This window comes from Nerophis ophidion, linkage group LG24 (genome assembly GCF_033978795.1).
Source record: "Nerophis ophidion isolate RoL-2023_Sa linkage group LG24, RoL_Noph_v1.0, whole genome shotgun sequence".
Classification (NCBI taxonomy): Eukaryota; Metazoa; Chordata; class Actinopteri; order Syngnathiformes; family Syngnathidae; genus Nerophis; species Nerophis ophidion.
Genome location: NC_084634.1, coordinates 24,777,095 through 24,795,286, shown reverse-complemented (window position 1 = coordinate 24,795,286; position 18,192 = coordinate 24,777,095). Strand labels below are relative to the sequence as shown.

Sequence of the window (18,192 nt, the reverse complement as noted above, 5' to 3'; positions counted from 1 at the left end):
TAAAGCTTCCCACCTCCATCTTTCTACTTTGACTTTTCCATTATTAATTGAACAAATTGCAAAAGATTCAGCAACACAGATGTCCAGAATACTGTGTAATTGCACCATGAAAAGAGACGACTTTTAGCCGCAAGTGGTGCTGCGCTAATATGTCCCCTCCAACTCGAGGCGTCTTGTGCACTCGTCATCATTCTGCGACGTTTTCAACAAGAAACTCAGCGGGAAATTTAAAATTGTAATTTAGTAAACTAAAAAGGCCGTATTGGCATGTGTTGCAATGTTAATATTTCATCATTGATATATAAACTATCAGACTGCGTGGTCGGTAGTAGTGGGTTTCAGTAGGCCTTTAAGAAAGTAGAGGAAAAAAGCCAAGCCAATAGCTCACAGTTATAGTTCAAACACTCTCATGAAACTATTTCATTGATATTTCAGGTGAACAAAGTGTTGCGAAACCACAACATCAAGCCTCACTGGATGTTTGCGCTGGACAACATCCTTCGTAAAGCAGTGCAGACCGCCATCACAATATTGGTGCCAGGTAACAACATCACTCTCACCTAATTGAACTATCATTGCCCCTTTAAGGCTGCCACTGCCGCGTTTATCTACAATTTGACTTACAATATGGCTTTTGGGAAGGCTTTAGTGCAGGCCTGGGCAATTATTTTGACTCGGGGGTCGGTATATTTATTTTTAGGAACACTAATACACAACCTCACAATAATGTCTGATTGAATACTAAAAACGTTATGACAGACCACCTTAAAAAATGTAATTGAATTTTAAATTTTTCTGTAAACGATAAAACACTGAATATTGAAAATATGAATGTCACACCCCCCTTTCGATCCACATATTTTACAATCAAGTAAAACGCAACAAAAATGCAACAAACAGTGAAATTTGAACGCGAAGGGTACAAAATAAACCCACCTACAATCTGATGTATATGATTGATTGATTGATTGATACTTTTATTAGTAGATTGCACAGTTCAGTACATATTCCGTACAATTGACCACTAAATGGTAACACCCGAATAAGTTTTTCAACTTGTTTAAGTCAGGGTCCACGTTAATCAATTCATGGTATTTGCTGAAATTCCCCCAGGGATCTACTTTCTATTCTATTCCATTCTATTCTACAAACCCCGTTTCCATATGAGTTGGGAAATTGTGTTAGATGTAAATATAAACAGAATACAATGATTTGCAAATCCTTTTCAACCCATATTCAGATGAATGCACTACAAAGACAAAATATTTGATGTTCAAACTCATAAACTTTATTTTTGCAAATAATAATTAACTTTGAATTTCATGGCTGCAACACGTGCCAAAGTAGTTGGGAAAGGGCATGTTCACCACTGTGTAACTTCACCTTTTCTTTTAACAACACTCAATAAACGTTTGGGAACTGAGGAACCAATTGTTGAAGCTTTGAAAGTGGAATTCTTTCCCATTCTTGTTTAATGTAGAGCTTCAGTCGTTAACAGTCCGGGGTCTCCGCTGTCGTATTTTACGCTTCATAATGCGCCTCAAATTTTCGATTGGAGACATGTCTGGACTGCAGGCGGGCCAGGAAAGTACCTGCACTCTTTTACTACGAAGTCACGCTGTTGTAACACGTGGCTTGGCATTTTTTTGCTGAAATAAGCAGGAGCGCCCATGATAACGTTGCTTGGATGACAACATATGTTGCTCCAAAACCTGTATGGACCTTTCAGGATTAATGGTGCCTTCACAGATGTGTAAGTTACCCATGCCTTGGGCACTAATACACCCCCATACCATCACAGATGCTGGGTTTTGAACTATGCGCCTATAACAATCCGGATGGTTATTTTCTTGTTTGTTCCGGAGGACACCACGTCCACAGTTTCCAAATATAATTTGAAATGTGTACTCGTCAGACCACAGAACACTTTACCACTTTGCATCAGTCCATCTTAGATGAGCTCAGGCCCAGCAAAGCGGGTGGCGTTCCTTGGTGTTGTTGATAAATGGCTTTCGCTTTGCATAGTAGAGTTTTAACTTGCACTTACAGATGTAGTGACCAACTAAAGTTACTGACAGTGGTTTTATGAAGTGTTCCTGAGCTCATGTGGTGATATCCTTTACACACTGCTGTCGGTTTTTGATGCAGTACTACCTGTGGGATCAAAATTCCGTAATATCATCGCTTACGTGCAGTGATTTCTCCAGATTCTCTGAACCTTTTGATGATTTTACGGACCATGGATGGTAAAATCCCTAAATTCTTTGCAATAGTTCGTTGAGAAATGTTGTTCTAAAACTGTTCGACAATTTGCTTACAAAGTGGTGACCCTTGCCCCATCCTTGTTTGTGAATTACTTAGCATTTCATGGAAGCTGCTTTTATACCCAATCATGGCACCCACCTGTTCCCAATTAGCCTGCACACCTGTGGGATGTTCCAAATAAGTGTTGGATGAATATTCCTCAACATTATCAATATTTATTGCCGCCTTTCCCAACTTCTGGGTCACGTGTTGCTGGCATCAAATTCTAAAGTTAATGATTATTTGCAACAAAAAAAAATGTTGATCAGTTTTAACTTCAAATATGTTGTCTTTGTAGCATATTCAACTGAATATGGGTTGAAAATGATTTGCAAATAATTGTATTCCGTTTATATTTACATCAAACACAATTTCCAAACTCATATGGAAATCGGTTTTGTATATATCACTAAGCTTTAGAACTTTTGTTGTGAAAATCTCCTTCCGCGTCTGTGGAAACACTTCCCATCAACACTGCTTGGTGCCTTTTCTGAGCTGCTGTGACATAGATTACCATAGCAACTAATTAGATGACCATAGTAACTAATTAGATTACCATAGCAACTGGTATATCATCCATAAACGCAGATTCCAACCATTGAAATACTTTGTATAGTTGAAGACTTATGGTCATTAGAAAACTTGACAGCACATCATAATGGCAGCTACAGTTTCCATCTTAAAGATCTAAAAAAAATATTTGGGAATGTCCGGCGGGCCATATTGAAAAGCTCAACGGGCCAAATGTGGCCCCCGGGCTGCTTAAGTGTGTTAAAAAGTGACAAAAATAAGAATGAAGACTGTGTTTTTGGGGATAAAAATATTTATAAGCCATCCAAATATCATAAAATCGGAGTGGAAACTACTGTATTGTCTATGATATGAATTACAATTAAATTTGTCCCACTCCAGTCCTTTAGGTGCAGCACCACCTGCTGGAAGTTGTTGGCTATTGCACCATTTGGCCCCAACGCAAGTGGACTGTTGCAAACAATTTCAAAAAGCATTTCTGCTTCCTGTTTCTATTATTAAGTAAAAAACAATTATAAAGCATTTTTAAGTTGGAATTTTAGCGGGGAGATAAAAAACCTAATGTTTACAAACAATATTGACTACGTGTCTTATTTGTAAGAACATTAGCAATGCAGCATGTAGAAAGAATCTGCTTGTTACAATATGAGTAGGGATGAGTTCTCAATTCTGTATTTTTATTGGTACCAACAGAAATCCGTCAGTACTTCCGGGTACCAAGTAACATAAAATCAAATGGTGTCGTATTTTGATACTTTGCAAACTCGGCGCCGGATCAAGCACTTTGCTGGGAAACAGTCAACACTTAGAGAGGACTCAGCCAGAAAGGCTTTAAATAATGTTACAATTTTCAATGCCAACCAAGCAAGAAGAAGGCGCTCAAAAGTACAATAAGGGTCCACTTTTTTCAAATGCGCCAGCTCAAATCTAGTTTACACTGGATTTGCCATAGACACGCTAAAGGTTAGCATTAGCGATTTTGCATGGCGATTTGGCAACACTAAAATTGGCCCTAGTGTGTGAATGTTGTCGGTCAATCTGTGTTGGCCCTGCAATGAGGTGACGACTTGTCCAGGGTGTACACCGCCTTCCGCCCAAATGCAGCTGAGATAGGTTCCAGCACCCCCCGCTACCCCAAAGGGAATAAGCGGTAGGAAATGGATGGATCGATTTCAACACCTCCAAATTTGGTAATGAAAACTACAACTAATATCATCATACAGCAGGTGGGCAATAGTTACAATAATTACAGTACAAACACTTTCTAGGGCGCAACAAAAAAAAAGACTAGCACATTCAGCTTAATGGCAAAGACGACTTCTTGGCTAAGGCAGCACACCATACACGAACATCTCGGTATTGTAACTGCATGCAAAGTCTACTACATAATAAAGTACTTACAAACAAGATAACTAGACCGCACAGTTCAGTGTTAAATGTTAAATCAATATTACATATTATAATACAGATTTTTTTATAAAGAATTAAAAATATTAACCTATTTGAACATACACAAAAATATCAAAAGGTGGTGCAACTGAGTATCGAATTTAATTATGAGGATTTATGATGGATGTGAAAGGTACCCATCCTAAATCTGAGTGACAAAGGTAGTATAAAAACTAAATTAAAGTTGCTGCTATTAGTTGTAGATGGAGGAAGGACCACAAGGGGCCACTATAAACTAATTGTAACATGAAAAATGCAACACATGGTAAAAAAAAAAAAAAAATGAATTCCTTACAGCAGGGGTAGGGAACCTTTTTGGCTGAGAGAGCCATGAAAGCCAAATATTTTCAAATGTATTTCCGTGAGAGCCATATCATATTTTTTAACACTGAATACAACTAAATGCATGCATTTTTTAAGTAAAACCAACATTTTTAGAGTATATTTAGTCTCCAATTATTTTTAATAACATTGTTATTTCTTGAACAGGTGCGATAGAAAAGGGATGGATGGATTAAAAATGCATGAGAATGTTTTATATGTTGAACGTTATTTTTAACATTGTGATTACCAGCGGAATTATTCATTACTTATCGTGTTAAGCAATGTCAGCTAAGATTTACAGTATCTGAGAGCCAGATGCAGTCATCAAAAGACCCACATCTGGCTCTAGAGCCATTGGTTCCCTACCCCTGCCTTACAGGATTTTTGCTGGCTTTTTTTGTGAATCCCTGATTTTCAAGAAGTGGGAGGGTTTGAGTCGTTTTGCTTTCAGTTAAATTGCATTTGCGTGTAATTTTTATGAATTTCTCACAAATGTTTTCAGTGTGTTTTGTTACCTTAGCATCAAGAAGCTCTGGACTTCAAGACAAGTTAAGACATATACTTTAATGTATACATAAATGTGAGCAAAATTTTGAAAACAAATACAGTAATTATGTTTTAACTGTTGTTTGTACCAGAGGTCCCCAACCACCAATTCCACCCCCTCCCTTGGGCCGCAATTTTTATTTAGAGGCAAATAAAAAAATGTTTAAATGTTAAATAGTTTCTTATATAACTACAGTGAATTTTAAGTACTAGCTTATAACTGTTTAAGAAAAAAAAGCAAGATTATTATATTTGAAAAATAATGTACGTAGTCTTATTTTGTCTTCTTCATGCTGTTTTGTTTTCATTCGTGTGTTTTTTTAAGCATTACTATTTCCCACTAGTGTTGACGGTACTTGAACGCACCATATTATTCATGTCGTGAGACATATTAAATCTATGGAGAAGTTTCTGAATTTGCTTGAATTGATGCAATCGTAACATTGTAAATTCCTGAAGGTCCTGTTTTTTTTTCCAGAGCCTTCTTAGCCAAAAAAAAATGGCATTTTATAGTACAAGAAGCTTTTCCTGTAATACCAGGGACATTTTTTTAATTGTATTTTATTAATGAGATGGGAGAGTCTCTTTATGAATGTGCTGAACTCCTGTTTCAGCAGTGTTGTGCCATAGCAGAGTTCTACACTGACGTTACCTACCTGGTGGCACGTTGTTCTAATCAACAGCGCCTCTACTGGTCGTAGCCAAGTAGTGCATGCCAATTTGTGTTAATAGTGCAGTTAATTTATACCCTATGTGTCAAAGTCTGGCCCGCGAATGAATGCTCTACGGCCCCTGGGATGATATTTGATTAATATTAGAACCGGCCCACAGGCCACAGCCGCCTGCTGCTGTTTTGCACGCACCAATACTCCATCAGTGTTGGTGCTAGGAATTTTCCAAATAGGGTCCCAAGGACCCCATCAAGTCATAAAAATGGGGTGTCACTTTTTTGTAAGCGTTTTGAAAACAAATGATAAATGTATGCTTTATCCTGTTATATCTCACATTCTTATTCTCACATTGTGTTTTGGAAAAAGGTTGGCATTAACGTTACTTAATTCATTTAAAAAAATAATGCAAAAGAAAACACATTTTTATGCAGATGTAAACTTATTGAGTTATAAACCTTCATGCACTTTCTTCTTTGCTTCATGGATCTAACCTTTACCGCTGCCGGTATTTTTTTCTGTATTTTTATTGTAGTATTTTCACAATGTTTTTGTTTTATTTTTGGCCAAAGTAAGAAAAAGAAAACAATCTGAAGTTGTCTTTATTTTTTAGTTTTAATGCCATGATTTTAATAGTCCGGCAAGCGTGGGCAAAGATTTTCCTCCATGCGGCCCCTGAGCTACTATGAGTTTGACACCCCTGATCTATACTGATTGCTTTATGAAGCAGGCAGCAGTAAAGGTGATGAGTGTGTATGTGTGTGTTAAGAGTTGAGGCCTCACTTCAGCCTGGCCTCAGAGAGCGACGCAGCGGACCAGGACGACGATGACGAGCCTGAGAGGCGAAACTCCGCCCACCAGAGCCGGCCGCCTCCCGCCGTTGTTCACGACGACACGGTGGCAACGTCAGGAGTCAGCACACTCAGTTCCACGGTGTCGCACGAGTCGCATAACACGCAGCACTCTGTGAGCCTGGAGCTGGGAAGAATGAAGCTGGAGACCAACAGGTTGGCGTCTACTGTGATTAGGAACATTGATAAACAAGTATAGGCTTGTTAATGCTGAGATAGAATACATGTTACCGTAGGTTGCTGGAACAGCTTCTGGAGAAGGAGCGAGAGTACCAGGCTGTTCTTCAACAAGTTCTGGAAGAAAGAGAGCAGGAGATCAGACTACTGCGGCTGCGTAAAGGTAAACAAGTACTGGGGCCATACATGCCAACCCTCCCGGATTTTCCGGGAGACTACCGAAATTCAGCGCCTCTCCCGAAAACCTCCCGGAAGAAATGTTCTCCCGAAATTCTGCCGGAGCTGGAGGCCACGCCCCCTCCAGCTCCATGCGGACCTGAGTGGGGACAGCCGGTTTTCACGTCCGCTTTCCCACTATATAATCAGCTTGCCTGCCCAATCACGTTACAACATCTACGGATTTTAATAAAAAACTGCACACACAAGGAGACGAAGCAGAAGAACGAGGAAGTTATCGCCACAGCGACGCCGTCAGAGTGATTCCATGTTGTCTGTTGCCATCTCCTGGTGAATGTTGGCTATAGCGTTACGGGGTTGCTTTTTGATTGGCCAACGATTTATTTACGTGTTAAATGTTATTGTTATTTTTTTAGTAACCAGCAAGCACAGTACAGTTAGTAGAACTGTGTTTTTATTACTGTGTATTTGATAGGTGCCGTCTGAAATTCAACTTTTTCTTTTATTTATATATATAATAAAATAAATATATATAGCTAGAATTCATTGAAAGTCAAGTATTTCATATAATATATATATATATATATATATACTGTATATTCTGAAATATATATGAAACACTCGAGTCGGTGCATTGTAGATGTAAATATAGTCCACCACTCTTAACCACGCCCCCCACATCCCGAAATCGGAGGTGTCAAGGTTGGCAAGTATGACTGGGGCACCTTCTAGCTTGACGCTTAAGGCACTCCTTTGCTGCCTCCAACTATACGGCAACAGTCAAAAAAAGGGCCTTTTTTCTTCCATCATGATCTTCAACCAATGCACAGTCACAGAACCCAAACCTTTAACCGCATCAAACACTTTTGAGTCAAACTAGAAAAAAGTTGAAGAGCCAGAAGGGTCAACATCACTTGGTTATCATACGTTTCAATACCAAGTCGATACCAACACGCAAAATACAGTATCGTCACTACCAAATACTGTAAATGTTTTAAAAATTTTTTGTCAAATCTATTTTTCGTCAGACGCTACTGCTTTAAAAACAATTTGCCAATGTTTCCATACAATAACTTATGCATGGAGGCCTGTCAGAAATGCAAAATTTGGCATTTCCGGTTTGCCCTCTCTCATAAACAAATAATAATGGAGGTGTGGCAGTGTAGCATAACTGCAGCTCTGGCATAACGCGGCTTGACAACACACTTATTGCCAGGCAATAAGTCGTAGCACTTAAGCGACTTTGGGCCTAATCTACTAAGATCCAAATAACACGCGCCTAACATCTTGGACAAACTATACAATTGTGTGAACTATTAGTGGGCGTGTGGCTGGCGATTGATAACTGGTGCAGACTGCCTTATTGCGCCGGTCGCCCTAGGGGAGTGGGGGTCCCCACGTCTGCAGTCCTCTCCAAGGTTTCCCATTGTCATCCCATTGGGTTGAGTTTTTCCTTGCCCTGATGTGGGATCTGAACCAAAGATGTCGTTGTGGCTTGTGCAGCCCTTTGAGATACTTGTGATTTAGGGCTATATGAATAAACGATTGATTGATTGATTATTCAAATGAGGTTTTTGCGTGTACCATGGAAACACTCATTTACTGCACGTTCATGTAATCATGCTCCCACCTGCAAATGTACCACTCTTTCTGGGCATTTTAGAAGCAGTTTTGCTGTGCGATCTACAATGGAACCCACATACGTGAGAGGGGTTGCCACTCACTGACAGCGTGTGATCCAGCAGCAAAAAAGTGCATATTGCAATAAGTATTTATTAGAGATGTCCAATAGTATAGACCTGCCGATATGAACGGCCGATAAATGCTTTAAAATGTAATATCGGCAATTATCGGTATCTGTTTCAACCTCCCAATTTTCCCGGGAGACTCCCGAATTTCAGTGTCTCTCCTGAAAAACTCCTGGGGATACCATTCTCCCGAATTTCTCCTGATTTCCACCCGGACAACATTATTGGGGGCGTACCTAAGAGGCACTGTCTATAGCATCCTCTACAACCTGTCGTCATGTCCGCTTTTCCTCCATACAAACAGTGTCCCGGCCTAGTCATATAAAATACGCCACTTTTACACACACATAAGTGAATGCAATTCATACTTGATCAACAGCCATACATGTCACACTGAGGGTGGCCGTATATACAATTTTAACACTGTTACAAATATGCACCACGCTGTGAACCCACACCAAACAAGAATGACAAACACATTTCGGGAGAACATCCACTCAGTAACACAACATAAACACAATAGAACAAATACCCAGAACCCCGTGCAGCACTATATCTTCCGGGAAGCCACAATATACTAATAATGTGTTAATTCCACGACTGTATATATCGGTATCGGTTGATATCGGAATCTATAATTAAGAGTTGGACAATATCGGAATATCGGCTATTGGCACAGAAGCCATTATCGGACATCTATTATTTATTATATACATGAAAAAATGAACGTCATTAAAAGAATGCTGGCAGACACCAAAACCCATCAGTTGAATTCATTTTAATCAGCCCCTTAAGTCATCCAGCAGCTATAAAATTATAAAACGATATTGCTGCTGAATAGGCAGTATGTCCATCCATCCATCCATTTTCTACCGCTTGTCCTTTTTGGGGTCGCGGCGGGCGCTGGTGCCTTTCTCAGCTACAATCAGGCAGAAGGCGGGGTACACCCTGTACAAGTCGCCACCTCATCGCAGGGCTAGGCAGTATGTCTAAAATGTTTATTTTTGACAGTCCATATATGTTGATCAGCATAGATTGGACGAAGCTGCATCGCGATCGCCTTTTTCCCACAACCAATTCTGCACAACTGCCAGTTTGCACGTCATTTCTATCCATCCATCCATTTTCTACCGCTTATTCCCTTTGGGGTTGCGGGGGGCGCTGGTGCCTATCTCAGGTACAATCGGGCGGAAGGCGGGGTACACCCTGGACAAGTCGCTACCGCATCGCAGGGCCAACAGAGACAACATTCACATTCACACACTAGGGACCATTTAGTGTTGCCAATCAACCTATCCCCAGGTGCATGTCTTTGGAAATGGGAGGAAGCCGGAGTACCCGGAGGACATGCAAACTCCACACAGTAAGAGCCCGAGCCCGGGATTGAACCCAGGACTACTCAGGACCTTCGTATTGTGGGGCAGACGCACTAACCCTTCCTCCATTGTTCTGCACACATCCTTTCTAAATATACCAAATATAGATGCAAAACAGCTCCCACAGTTGAGTTTTAGTCTTGAAAAATCACACTGTGTGTGCTAAAGAATTATGTTTGCATTTTCTTCTCCCAGTATTGTGGGCGTTCTAATGATCAGCATATATTCTGCATATTCATGAAAACAGACATGCTAAATGGATTGCGCTCCTTATTTTGTTTACTTAATGGGGCTGTTTGCAACATTTCCACAGATGGCGTCAACATTCCACTGTATTTTACTTAGTTTACCCCACCCTCTTACAGCTTCTTTTACGTAATGACGTTAAAGGCCTACTGAAATTATATTTTCTTATTCAAACAGGGATAGCAGGTCCATTCTATGTGTCATACTTGATCATTTCGCGATAAAGCCATATTTTTGCTGAAAGGATTTAGTAGAGAACATCGAAGATAAAGTTCGCAACTTTTGGTTGCTAATGAAAAAACCTTGCCAGTACCGGAAGTAGCAGACGATGTTGCGCGTGACGTCACGGGTTGTAGGGCTCCTCACATCCTCACATTGTTTATAATCATAGCCACCAGCAGCAGGAGAAATTTGGACCGAGAAAGCGACAATTTCCCCATCAATTTGAGCGAGGATGAAAAATTTGTGGATGACGAAAGTTAGAGTGACGCACTAAAAAAAAAAAAAAGAAAAGGCGACAGCTCCAGGCGGCGGCAGTGGGAGTGATTCAGATGTTATTAGACACATTTACAAGGATAATTATGGAAAATCCTTTATCTGCTTATCGTGTTAATAGTGTTTTAGTGAGATTATAAAGTCATACCTGGAAGTCGGAGGGCTGCCGTAAACGCAAGTGTCTCTGAGAGAAGCCAATGGAGGAGCCAAGATCACAGCTGCCTTTTTGACACACCTCCAGGAGGAGGTCGCATAATCAGCTGAAGTCTCCGGTAAGAGCCGACTTAATATCACAGTTGGTTGACATGTGGTAGAGAAACATTTTCGCTTGACCGCTCTGTGTTAAAGCTTCACAACAAACAAAGAAACACAGGCTGTGTTTCGGTTGCTAAAGGCAGCTGCAATCCACCGCTTTCCACCAACAGCATTCTTCTTTCAATCAATCAATCAATCAATGTTTATTTATATAGCCCCAAATCACAAATGTCTCAAAGGACTGCACAAATCATTACGACTACAACATCCTCGGAAGAACCCACAAAAGGGCAAGGAAAACTCACACCCAGTGGGCAGGGAGAATTCACATTCAGTGGGACGCCAGCGACAATGCTGACTATGAGAAACCTTGGAGAGGACCTCAGATGTGGGCAACCCCCCCCCTCTAGGGGACCGAAAGCAATGGATGTCGAGCGGGTCCAACATGATACTGTGAAAGTTCAATTCATAGTGGCTCCAAGACAGCAGCGAGAGTCCCGTCCACAGGAAACCATCTGAAGCGGATCAGCAGCGTAGAGATGTCCCCAACCGATACAGGCGAGCGGTCCATCCTGGGTCCCGACGAGCGGTCCATCCTGGGTCTCGACTCTGGACAGTCAGTACTTCATCCATGGTCATCGGACCGGACCCCCTCCACAAGGGAGGGGGGGACATAGGAGAAAGAAAAGAAGCGGCAGATCAACTGGTCTAAAAAGGAGGTCTATTTAAAGGCCAGAGTATACAAATGAGTTTTAAGATGAGACTTAAATGCTTCTACTGAGGTAGCATCTCGAACTGTTACCGGGAGGGCATTCCAGAGTACTGGAGCCCGAACGGAAAACGCTCTATAGCCCGCAGACTTTTTTTGAGCTCTAGGAATCACTAATAAGCCGGAGTCTTTTGAACGCAGATTTCTTGCCGGGACATACGGTACAATACAATCGGCAAGATAGGCTGGAGCTAGACCGTGTAGTATTTTATACGTAAGTAGTAAAACCTTAAAGTCACATCTTAAGTGCACAGGAAGCCAGTGCAGGTGAGCCAGTACAGGCGTAATATGATCAAACTTTCTTGTTCTTGTCAAAAGTCTAGCAGCCGCATTTTGTACCAACTGTAATCTTTTAATGCTAGACATGGGGAGACCCGAAAATAATACGTTACAGTAATCGAGACGAGACGTAACAAACGCATGGATAATGATCTCGGCGTCTTTAGTGGACAAAATGGAGCGAATTTTAGCGATATTACGGAGATGAAAGAAGGCCGTTTTAGTAACGCTTTTAATGTGTGACTCAAAGGAGAGAGTTGGGTCGAAGATAATACCCAGATTTTTTACAGAGTCACCTTGTTTTATTATTTGGTTGTCAAATGTTAAAGTTGTATTATTAAATAGAGGTCGGTGTCTAGCAGGACCGATAATCAGCATTTCCGTTTTTTTGGCATTAAGTTGCAAAATGTTAGCGGACATCCATTGTTTGATTTCATTAAGACACGCTTCCAAGTGACTACAGTCCGGCATGTTGGTCAGCTTTAGGGGCATGTAAAGTTGGGTGTCATCAGCATAACAGTGAAAGCTAATACCGTATTTGCGTATGACATCACCTAGCGGCAGCATGTAGATGCTGAAGAGTACAGGGCCAAGGACCGAACCCTGGGGAACTCCACACGTTACCTTAACATAGTCCGAGGTCACACTGTTATAGGAGACGCACTGCATCCTATCAGTAAGATAAGAGTTAAACCATGACAGGGCTGAGTCTGACATACCAATTCGTATTTTGATACGCTCTAATAAAATATTATGATCGACGGTATCGAAAGCAGCGCTAAGATCGAGGAGCAGCAACATAGATGACGCATCAGAGTCCATCGTTAGCAATAGATCATTAGTCAATTTTGCGAGGGCTGTCTCAGTCGAGTGATTTGCCCTGAAACCGGATTGAAAGGTTTCACATAGATTGTTAAACGCTAAGTGCTCATTTAGCTGCTCTGCAACAATTTTTTCGAGGATTTTCGAAATAAAGGGAAGGTGAGACACCGGTCGGTAGTTTACCATGAGGTCAGGATCGAGGTTAGGTCTTTTAAGGAGAGGATGAATAACCGCTTTTTTGAATGCAACGGGAACAGTGCCCGAGGAAAGTGATAAGTTTATAATATTTAGCACTGATGGACCTAATAATACAAAAAGCTCCTTGATAAGTTTCCCAGGAAGTGGGTCAAGTAAACATGTTGTTTGTTTTATTCCATTTACACGTTGTAACAATCCTTCTAATGTTATTTCATCAAAACGAGAGAAACTATTTTGGATATTTGCAGTATCCGCCGTATATACAATCGTATCTGTGTTACTATAACCCTGTTGTAGCTGGGACGCATTGTCTTTAATCTCCTTTCTAATAAGTTCAATTTTCTTATTAAAGAACTTCATAAAGTCATCTGCCGAATGGGTGGAGCTACTGGAAGGAGTCCCTTGTTGGGTTAGCGATGCTACTGTACTAAACAAAAATTTTGGATCGTTTTTATTAATGCGGATGAGATTTGAGTAATAATTAGTTTTAGCTAAGGTAAACATGCGTTTATAAGTTATTAAACTATCACTCCATGCTTGATGGTGCACCTCAAGTTTAGTCGTGCGCCATTTGCGTTCCAGCTTTCTACATAATAATTTCTGAGCTCTAGTTTCTTCAGTAAACCATGGCGTACGCCTTTTTGGAGCCTTTTTTAACTTCAGCGGTGCTATACTATCAATGGTTTCGCGCAGGGCGTTGTTAAAGTTGTTAGTGAGGTTATCAATAGAGCCCACATACTTTGGGAACGGTGCCATTACCAAGGGCAGTAGGTCCGCAAGAGTCGTCGTTGTGGCAGCATTAATGTTGCGGCTGCTATAGCAGTTATTATTCTTATTAGCTTGCCGAACATGAGTCTGAACTTCGAATTTTATAAGGTAATGATCGGACATTACTTTAGTATACGGGAGTATCATAACTTTGGAGACGGTGATACCTCTGACAAGCACTAGGTCTATCGTATTGCCGCTGCGATGCGTCGGTTCATTTATTATTTGTGTAAGACCACAGCTATCAATTATAGTCTGGAGCGCCACGCACGGTGGGTCCAATGGGGTATTCATATGGATATTAAAGTCCCCCATTATAATTATATTATCGGCGTGCGTCACTAGATCAGCAACAAACTCTGAGAATTCACTAATAAAGTCCGAATAGGGCCCTGGGGGGCGGTAGATAACGGTAGATATAGTCTCCATTATTAATTGAACAAATTGAAAAAGATTCAGCAACACAGATGTCCAAATTACTGTGTAATTATGCGATGAAAAGAGACTACTTTTAGCCCTGAATGGTGCTGGGCTGAAATGTCCGATCGAACCAATAACGTCACAAGCACGCGTCAACATAAGCGTCATTATTCCGCGACGTTTTCAACAGGATACCTCGCGGGAAATTTAAAATTGCAATTTAGTAAACTAAAAAGGCCGTATTGGCATGTGTAGCAATGTTAATATTTCATCATTGATATATAAACTATAAGACTGCGTGGTCGGTAGTAGTGGGTTTCAGTAGGCCTTTAATTACGTATGTACGTAACATGCATGCGCATTGGCTTTAGGCGTTGTTAGCTAATAATAGCCATCTGGGTGGCTAGTGTAAGCTGTATTTGAGTGTATATCGTATCATAACAACAACATGACTGCAAATTGTTTGTTGCTTCTCTTGGACTGCTTTTGTATGTGTGCAAGTGATGCAGGACTGGGTCAGTGACCGACTTAAACACCAATTGTTTTTTTAGGGCAGGTAACAATTTTTTTCTTACATAAACTTTGCAATTGTGAAAAATTCAGACAATTGTCAAACAAATGTGTTCTGTTAAAGCACTAATGGTAACATATGCTTTGAAAAATGTTACAGACCTTTTATTAAATGCAATCCTCCGCCCACAAGTTTAGTAGATCAACTTTGCGTGTGCTATTAACAGAGGTGGGTAGTAACGCGCTACATTTACTCAGTTACATCTACTTGAGTAACTTTTGGGATAAATTGTACTTCTAAGAGTAGTTTTAATGTACCATACTTTTATTTTTACTTGAGTATATTTATAGAGAAGAAACGCTACTTTTACTCCGCTCCATTTATCTACATTCAGCTCGCTACTCGCTACCAATTTTTATCGATCTGTTAATGCATGCTTTGTTTTGTTTTGTCTTGTCAAGACAGACTTTCAAAGTAGGATCTATCACAAGCCTGCGTTTCACCAATCAAATACAGTCACTGGGGACGTTTGACTCTGTTTCACCAATCAAACAGAGCAAAACAGTCACATGATTAACTGCACATTTTAAAAAAAAATGTTTTTATAAACCTTTATTTATAAATTTCAACATTTACAAACAGTTGAAAATAATAATCAAAGTAAGTACAAAAACAGTACAAAACAGTATAAAAACCGTACAAAACAGCGCTAGGGGGTTTTAAATTCAAAGTAACTAAAGTAGAATGCAAAAAATATATACATATAAAATCAAAAAAGTGCAAAGCCATAGGCTCACTCAATCTCAGTAAATAACTTACATTTGGAACACAGCATCATCGTTTTCACAGCTTTTTGGTTGTTAGAGGTAGAGTGTTTTAATGTAAAGTTCTAAATCTTTTTTAAAGGCACAAAAAACAGGTCAGGTATTGAGAAACTTACATTTATGAATATAAAACCTAGCCAATAGTATAATGAAATTGCAAAGGTAAAATTCATTTTCAGTTGTTTTTTTCTATACAGTGTAAAACCAAATATATATTATTTAATATATACTATTGTTTTAGTTGCTCAAGACATATTCCTGGCTATGAATTTGTTCATTGCTATTTTTATGTTTTTGTGCATTACTTGTTGCCGTCATCATTAAACGAACAGGTTACTCATCAGTTACTCAGTACTTGAGTAGTTTTTTCACAACATACTTTTTACTTTTACTCAAGTAAATATTTGGATGACTACTTACTTTTACTTGAGTAATAAATCTCTAAAGTAACACTACTCTTACTTAAGTACACTTTCTGGCTACTCTACCCACCTCTGGCTATTAAGTTTGCACAAGTTTCAAAACACACAAACCTTTTAGTGCAGGGGTCGCCAACCCATTGATCGCAATCAATCTTTGGGGCCCTACTTCACCTCTCTTTCTTCAGCCTCTCATCCTGCAGCTCTCGACACAGGGGCCACACCCCTTGAGCATGACACTTCACTCGCTCTTCTCGCAAACGTGCATGGCGTGCTGTGCACAAAAATCATCAAGCTGCAACGATGCATTAAGGCTGATTGTTGCAACGCATCAGACATTTTCTAGCATCTTCATGCATGCGAAGACTGGCCTTTTGGGGACGCGTCATTAGAAAGGCGTCCACACTTTCTGAGCAGCAATCAACCGGCTTCCTCTCTACAGCAATCAATCAATGTTTATTTATATAGCCCTAAATCACAGGTGTCTCAAAGGGCTGCACAAACCACAACGAGATCCTCGGTAGAGCGCACATAAGGACAAGGAAAAACTCACCCCAGTGGGACGTTTAAAAGCTAGAGTATACAAATGAGTTTTAAGATGAGACTTAAATGCTTCTACTGAGGTAGTATCTCGAATCGTTACCGGGAGGGCATTCCAGAGTACTGGAGCCCGAATAGAAAACGCTCTGTAGCCCGCAGACTTTTTTTGGGCTCTCAGAATCACTAATAAGCCGGAGTCCTTTGAACGCAGATTTCTTGCCGGGACATATGGTACAATACAATCGGCAAGATAGGATGGAGCTAGACCGTGTAGTATTTTATACCTAAGTAGTGAAACCTTAAAGGCCTACTGAAACCCACTACTACCCACCACGCAGTCTGATATTTTATATATCAATGATGAAATATTGACATTGCAACACATGCCAATACAGCCTTTTTTGTTTACTAAATTGCAATTTTAAATTTCCCGGGACTTTTTTCTTAAACATCGCGTAATGATGACGTGTACGCGTGACGTCACGGGCTGTTATGAATATGAGCGCTGCGCACACACATAGCTAAAAGTCATCTGCTTTAACGGCATAATTACACAGTATTTTGGACATCTGTGTTGCTGAATCTTTTGCAATTTGTTCAATTAATATTGGAGAAGTCAAAGTAGAACGATGGAGTTGGGAAGCTTTAGCCTTTAGCCACACAAACACACGGTGATTCCTTGTTTAAAATTCACGGAGTTGAAACTTTACTATGGATCACAGCGGACATGGATCCCGACCACTTGTCAACCAGCAGGTTTCGGTGAGAAAATTGTGGTTAAAAAGTCGCCACTTACCGGATATCAGCTGAGCTTGCGCCTCCTGTACAGCTGCCGTCGACTTCCCCGAGAAGCTGCGCGTCAACAACCGGCTGTGGACGTACACTTCCGACTATCAGGTACTGTTAAACTCACTAAAACACTAGCAACACAATAGAAAGATAAGGGATTTCCCTGAATTATCTTAGTAAATGTCTCTAAAAACATATGAATCCGTCTCAATGCAACGCGATTGCAATAGCGTTTTTTTGGGGGGGTTTTCTAGTCCTTTGCTATCAAATTAGGGACGGCGTGGCGCAGTGGAAGAGTGGCCGTGCGCAACCCGAGGGTCCCTGGTTCAATTCCCACCTAGTACCAACCTCGTCACGTCCGTTGTGTCCTGAGCAAGACACTTCACCCTTGCTCCTGATGGGTGCTGATTGGCGCCTGGTTGGCGCCTTGCATGGCCGCTCCCTCCATCAGTGTGTGAATGTGTGTGTGAATGGGTAAATGTGGAAGTAGTGTCAAAGCGCTTTGAGTACCTTGAAGGTAGAAAAGCGCTATACAAGTACAACCCATTTATCATTTATAATATCCTAAAACACGAATCTTTCATCCTCGCTCAAATTGAAGGGGAAATTGACGTTTTCTCGGTCCGAATAGCACTTTTTGTTGGAGGCTCCCATTGAAATCAATGTGAATATATGAGGAGCCATCAATATGTGACCTCATCTTCTG

The 18,192-nt window shown here is 40.6% G+C and overlaps 1 protein-coding gene across 2 annotated transcripts in view; it reads left to right on the top strand.

Annotated features, from left to right (window-relative positions):
- map3k5 (mitogen-activated protein kinase kinase kinase 5) overlaps nt 1–18,192 on the top strand; it is a 203,104-nt gene that overhangs the window by 175,581 nt on the left and 9,331 nt on the right. Inside the window, exons 25-28 of one of the 2 annotated variants that reach the window (XR_009804115.1) lie at nt 436–541; nt 6,592–6,829; nt 6,910–7,013; nt 17,527–17,594. Coding sequence is in view for 1 of the 2 variants with exons in the window: in XM_061886260.1 (XP_061742244.1) it covers nt 436–541; nt 6,592–6,829; nt 6,910–7,013 (448 nt within the window). In the remaining variant the exon portion in view is untranslated. The remainder of the gene's footprint in view (nt 1–435; nt 542–6,591; nt 6,830–6,909; nt 7,014–17,526; nt 17,595–18,192) is intronic. The other variant, XM_061886260.1, reaches the window with a different exon arrangement.